Here is a 6,671-nt window from a genome sequence, read left to right as displayed (position 1 = left end):
ACCTCATCCCGCCCCCTTGACCTGTCCATCCTCCCTGGACTGACCTATCCCCTCCCTAACTCCCCACCTACACTCACCTTTACTGGCCCCATCCCCGCCTCTTCGACCTGTTTGTTTCCTCTCCACCTATCCTCTCCTCTATCCATCTTCTATCCGCCTCCTACTCTCTCCCTATTTACTTCAGAACCCCCTTCCCCTCCCCCTTTTCTGATGAAGGGTCTAGGCCCGAAACGTCAGCCTTTCTGCTCCTATGATGCTGCTTGGCCTGCTGTGTTCATCCAGCCCTGCCCATGGTCCAGGATGTTGAATGCTGCCATCTACAACTATAATGACGAGATGCTGGAAGTTGTTGCTAGCTATGTATATCTAGGCTGTAGAAACTAGCAATTGGTTACTCCATGCTTAAGTGCAACCCCAAAGCTACAGTTATTATGTCCAAGCTGAGGAAGAGAGTGTGGAACAACGTTACTGAGACCACCAAACTGCAAGTCCACAAAACCTGTATCCTCAGCGCATGATAATGGTGAGACCTGGACGACATGCATTAAGCAAGAGAAAAGGATAAACCATTCTTGCCGTCACTGTCTCAAACATATGCTTGGTAACTCTTGACAGAATAAGGTCACTAACTCAGAGATCCTGAAGCATGCTAATTCCATCAGTGTGCACTCATTACAAATGAAGTCTGTACTGGTTTGGACATGTTCATTGGCTGGATGACAGTTATAGACACAAATGACTTCTCCATGATGAATTGGACATTGGGTCATGATTTCCCAGATGTTCATCCCTCTACTATCTGCAAGTAAGTTATGAATATCGTGGTCATTAACACTTACAACTTGGGAGAAAATCCCTGATAGCTGTGACTTCTACAGGTTAATTGTTTGGAAGCACTTTGTAAGTGGCAGAAACAAAAGGCTGAATGGGCCAAGAAGAAGGCCCAGAGAAATCAAAGGCCAGCAAATCATGCATTTTCTCAGCCCACTGCCTTCGTCAGCAGCAAATGTGATGGAGCCTGACACCCCAGAGTGGGGCTCCTAAATAGCAACAGACAGTGCTTAACATAAAGTTGACCATTATGACACAAACCATTGACTTATAAGATAGGAAGCTGCTATAAATATAAGTAAATTTTGCTATTCAGCATTTTATGTGAAAGCTGAGGGTCAGTGGTAGCAATCTCTGGCTCTTGGTCCAATGGACTTGTATATGAACTGACACTTCAGTACCATTGCAGAGGTAGTGTTGTATAGTTAAGGTTGTGATCTTTCCCTTAGGATATTCAAATGAGGCCACTTTTAAGCTCTCAGGTGGATGTAAAATAAAATCTCAGGGTCCTATTTCATAAACACAGGGGAGCTTTCCAAGGAGATTTGATTCAAAATTTGTCCCTCGACCAACATTCCTATAACATATCCATTCATTATCTCAGAGCAGTGTGGGAATTAGCTATGGGCAAATTTGCTTCTACATTTCCTACATTAAAAATTCAAAAAGGAACTGCATTGGATTGAAAGAGCTTTAGGATGTCCTGAGGTTGTGAAAAGTGCTGTGGAAATGCAAGTTTTTTTTTTGTTTCCTGCACCCACAACATTAAATGTAACAAACTCAGCCGTGCCTATTAACCTCTCCACACCCTGTTGTATAAACTTCTCCCGCTTTGCATCTGTTTGCGCATCCCTTGACCTTTAAACTCTAACTCTGACTAATTGTATACATTATTTTTTGGAGAGTTTTTATTAATGTTTTTATTAATTTTGAGCATATGGGAATGACTAACAAACCTGGTATTTTGCCTGTTCTTAACTACCCTTTGAGAAGCTGGTGGTGACCTGTCTTCTTGAATTGTTGTAGTTACTGTGATACATGGGGGGGTCTGTTAGCTAAGCTGGCTGGATGTAGAGTGATGCCAACAGCATGGTTTAAATTCCCACACTGACTGAGATTAACAAGAAGGGCTCTCCTTCTTGATCACTCGCCTCTCATGAGGCATGTTGACCCTCAGGTTGACTCCACCTGATGAAGGAGCAGCACTCAAAAAGCTTGTGATTTCAAATAAACCTGTTGGACAATAACTGATGTTGTGTGACTTCTGACCTTGTCCACCCCAGTCCAACACCAGCACATCCACATCACTACCCTCAGGTTAAACTAACACCATTCGTCTCTCTAGAATGAGAGCAGCCCTCTGGCCTGATAAGACCATGGTGACTTTACTTTTATGCTATAGTGATGCAATACAGGTTTTTGACCTAGCAGCGTGAAAGAATGCCAATATGATTCCGAGTCAGAACATAAGAACATAAGAACTAGGAGCAGGAGTAGGCTGTCCGGCCCTTCGAGCCTGCTCCGCCATTCAATAAGATCATGGCTGATCTTTTCATGGACTCAGATCCACTTACCTGCATTCTCACCGTATCCTTTAATTCCTTTATTGTTCAAAAAAAATCTACCTTATCTTTAAAAACGCTTACTGAAGTAGCGTCAACTTCACTGGGCAAGGAATTCCATAGATTAACAACCCTCTGGGTGAAGAAGTTCCTTCTCAATTCAGTCCTAAATCTGCTCCCTCTAATCTTGAGGCTATGCCCTCTTGTCCTAGCTTCACCTGCCAGTGGAAACATCCTCTCTACTTCTATCTTATCTATTCCCTTCATAATTTTATATGTTTCTATAAGATTCCCCCTCAATCTTCTGAATTCCAATGAATATAATCCCAATCTACTCAGTCTCTCCTCATAAGACAACCCCCTCAACTCCAGAATCAACCTAGTGAACCTCCTTTGCACCCCCTCCAGTGCCAGTACATCCTTTCTCAAGTAAGGAGACCAAAACTGCACACAGTACTCCAGGTGTGGCCTCACCAGCACTTTGTACAGCTGCAACATAACCTCTCTGCTTTTAATCTCAATCCCTTTAGCAATGAAGGACAAAATTCCATTTGCCTTCCTAATTACTTGTTGTACCTGCAGACATACCTTCTGTGATTCATGAACAAGGACACCCAGGTCCCTCTGCATAGCAGCATGCTGCAACTTTTTACCATTCAAGTAATAATCCTTTTTACTATTACTCCTACCAAAATGTATGACTTCACATTTATTTACATTGTATTCCATCTGCCAGACCTTTGCCCACTCACTCAATGTATCTATGTTCCTCTGCAAAGTTTCACAGTCCTCTGCACACTTTGCTCTGCCACTCATCTTAGTGTCATCTGCAAACTTTGACACCCTACACGTGGTCCCCAACTTCAAATCATCTATATAAATTGTAAATAATTGCGGTCCTAACACCGATCCCTGAGGCACACCACTAGTCACTGACTGCCAGCTAGAATAGCACTCATTTATCCCCACTCTTTGCTTCCTGTTAGTCAACCAATCCTCTATCCATGCTAATACTTTACCCTTAACGCCATGCATCCTTATCTTATGCAGTAACCTCTTGTGCGGCACCTTGTCGAAGGCCTTTTGGAAATCTAGATACACCACATCCACTGGGTTCCCATTGTCCACCTTGCTCGTAATGTCTTCATAGAATTCCAAAAGATTTGTCAAGCATGACCTGCCCTTCATGAACCCATGCTGTGTCTGCCCAACGGGACAATTTCTATCAAGATGCCTTGCTATTTCTTCCTTGATAATAGACTCAAGCATCTTCCCCACTACAGAGGTTAAGCTAACCGGTCTATAATTCCCCATCTTTTGTCTACTTCCCTTTTTAAACAGTGGCGTCACATTTGCTGTTTTCCGATCTGCTGGGACTGCCCCAGGGTCCAGCGAATTTTGGAAAATTACCGCCAGTGCACCTGCTATTTCTTCCACCATTTCTTTTAGTACCCTGGGATGCATTCCATCAGGACCAGGAGACTTATCAATCCTTAGCTCCATTAGCTTGCCCAACACTACCTCTTCCGTAATAATGATTGTTTCCAGGTCCTCACTTGCCTTCATCTCTTTGTCAATTACTGGCATATTATTAGTGAAGACCGATGCAAAATACCTGTTCAATGCCTCAGTCATTTCATCATATCCCATAACTAAATTCCCCTTCTCATCCTCTAAAGGGCCAACGTTTACTTTAGCCACTCTTTTTCGTTTTGTATATTTATAGAAACTTTTGCTATCTGTCTTTATATTCTGTGCCAGTTTTTTCTCATGTTCTATCTTACTTTTCTTTATAGCTCTTTTTGTGGCTTTCTGTTGACCTTTAAAGTTTTCCCAATCTTCTAGTTTAATGCTGTTTTTGGCCACTTTGTATGCCTTCTCTTTCAATTTGATAGCCTCCCTTATTTCTTTAGACACCCATGGCAGATTACCCCTTTTCTTATAGTCCTTCCTTTTCATGGAATATACTTTTGCTGAGAACTTTGAAAAATTGCTTTGAAAGTCCTCCACTGCTCGTCAACTGTCCCACCATAAAATCTTTGTTCTCAGTCTACTTTAGCCAAGTCCTCCCTCATTCTATTGTAGTTCCCCTTGTTCAAGCACAGGACCCTGGTATTGGATTTTATCTTCACACTCTCCATCTGTATTCTAAATTCAACCATACTGTGATCACTCCTTCCAAGAGGATCCCTAACTATGAGGTCATTAATTATTCCTGCCCAAATATATTCCCGGCAGCCCCCTGGTCCTCGCTGTCGCCTCTCTCTCTGCTGCTGAAAAATGAAAGGATAGCGTAAGACTTGGAAGGGAACTTCATGGAGTTCTCATGCACTATTGTCTTTCTACAAAATTCCTGGATTCAGGAGATGTTGTCAAAGGAGCCTTTCCAAACTGCTGCAATGTGTCCTGTAGATAGTACCCTCTGCTAACCGTGTAAAACTGTAAGAAGTAGGAGTAGAAGTAGGTCATTTGTCCCTTTGAATTCACTCCTCCATTCAATGAGATCATGGTTGATTGGATTATTCTCAACTCTATTTTCCTGCTTTATCCCTTGATAATTCTTGATTCCCCTTATAATTGGGAACTTGTCTATCCCAGCCTTGACTATACTTAATGCCACAGTTTCAACAGTCCTCTGCAGAAAAGAATTCCACTGATTCACCACCCTCTGAGAGAAAAAAAAATCCTCCTCATACCTGTCTCAAATGGGTGACTCCTTACTCTGTGCTTATGCCCTCTGATCCTAGGCTCTCCCACAAGAGGAAACAATGTCTCTAAATCCACCCCTTCAAATCCCCTACCAGTCTTAAATATTACGCTAAGGTCACCTCTCAACATTCTAAACTCCAATGAGTACAGGCCCAACCTACTCAACCTCCCATCATGAGAAAACCCCTTTACACCCGGGATCAACATTGTGAACCTTCTCTGGTGTACTTGGAAATGATGGATATTTAATGCAGTGGAGGAGCTGGCTATTAAGGGACTGTTTTGTTGAAATAAATCCATCCAATCACCTTAAAATTAAAACACTGATTATTTGCTAGTTCATTAACGTGGCACATGATGAGCATTTGCTTATTATTACATATGTTTATCTTGGTTTTATTTTTTCAGGAAACTGAAATTTCGAAGGAAGGAAACTAAGTCAGAACCAAATATGACAACTAACATATTAAAGGATTTGCTGAAAATACCAGAGAAATATCACGTTGTTCAGCAATTCAACCAGAGCGTCATCTTTGCTTCACAAAGAACCAAAGAATACATTGGATTCGAGGACCCTGAGTCCAAACTGAAGGTAAATAATTCGATGTTGACTGATATTTTCCTGATGACCTACATTAACCGAAGCATTCAGTGTCAGCTGACAGAATCAATCAGTTGTACAAAGATGACTGACGAGCAAACAATCCTTTTGGGTACGGATTGGGTTTGGGCTGTGCAGGACGCATCTTCCAAAAACCCCAAGGTGCAGATTGCAGTGCAAGCCATTCACATGGAGAACAAAGAAGACCAAGCAATGAAGATGAGATTTCAGGCGACTGAGTCCTTGAAGCTGGCAAGGCAAGAGACAATCAACAAAACCGACCCTGAGAAATTCAGCGATTTCTGTTCATCGATCGGGAAAGACTGTTACGGACTATTTCTTTTCTTTGGGCTCAAGGGTGACCCGAAGACCATCTGTGGCATCCTGAGCAATGACTTCCACGCACACTTGGGAAGTGGCCAAGAGGTTGACAACACTTTCTTGCTGGATTGCATTGAGAAGGCTAAGACTTTTGTCACTCCAGGAAGAATGTTGGAGCTGATCCTTCAGAAAGGAGGTGTACCAGACAGCTTAAAGCCAATCTGTGTCAAGTTTACACAATAAACTACACCCAGGATAGCACTTTTAACAGTTTGCAAAACTTTCCAACAAAAGAAAGAAAATCTTTTCATTATCACTTGAGGAAGTAGAACTTTCCAACATAGTTATCCACCATTTTAGAAATGCTTCATGCCTATCGATGGAATTCCCCTCGATTAATTCCGATAGACAAGAGGAGCTTTTATTCTTCAGTCATTCTTATGATTAGAAGTAGTAGAATCATAGAATTTGAAAAGGAAGAAGGAGGCTATTCATCACATTGAGTTTGTGTCAGTTCATTTGAAGTGTAATCCAGTTCCCAAATGGTGAATGACTCATAAAATTCCTACAGTGTGGAGCAGGCCATTCAGCCCAACAAGTCTACACTGCCCTCCGAAGAGCTTTCCACCCAGACACATTCCCCCTGT

At 42.2% G+C, this 6,671-nt stretch overlaps 1 protein-coding gene across 2 annotated transcripts in view; it reads left to right on the top strand.

Moving 5' to 3' along the window:
• The window catches only part of rep15 (RAB15 effector protein), a 15,509-nt gene extending 9,242 nt beyond the window's left edge, over positions 1–6,267 (top strand). For both annotated transcript variants that reach the window (XM_048606798.1, XM_048606797.1), the window contains one exon: positions 5,511–6,267. In XM_048606798.1, the coding sequence (XP_048462755.1) occupies positions 5,554–6,267 (714 nt within the window). In that variant the 5' untranslated portion in view covers positions 5,511–5,553. The remainder of the gene's footprint in view (positions 1–5,510) is intronic.
• Positions 6,268–6,671: the final 404 nt, after the last annotated feature.

The sequence above is a fragment of the Rhincodon typus genome, chromosome 17 (assembly GCF_021869965.1).
Source record: "Rhincodon typus isolate 14 chromosome 17, sRhiTyp1.1, whole genome shotgun sequence".
In the NCBI taxonomy this organism is placed as follows: Eukaryota; Metazoa; Chordata; class Chondrichthyes; order Orectolobiformes; family Rhincodontidae; genus Rhincodon; species Rhincodon typus.
Note: the sequence above shows the minus strand (reverse complement) of the source record. Positions and strands in the feature narration are given on the sequence as shown.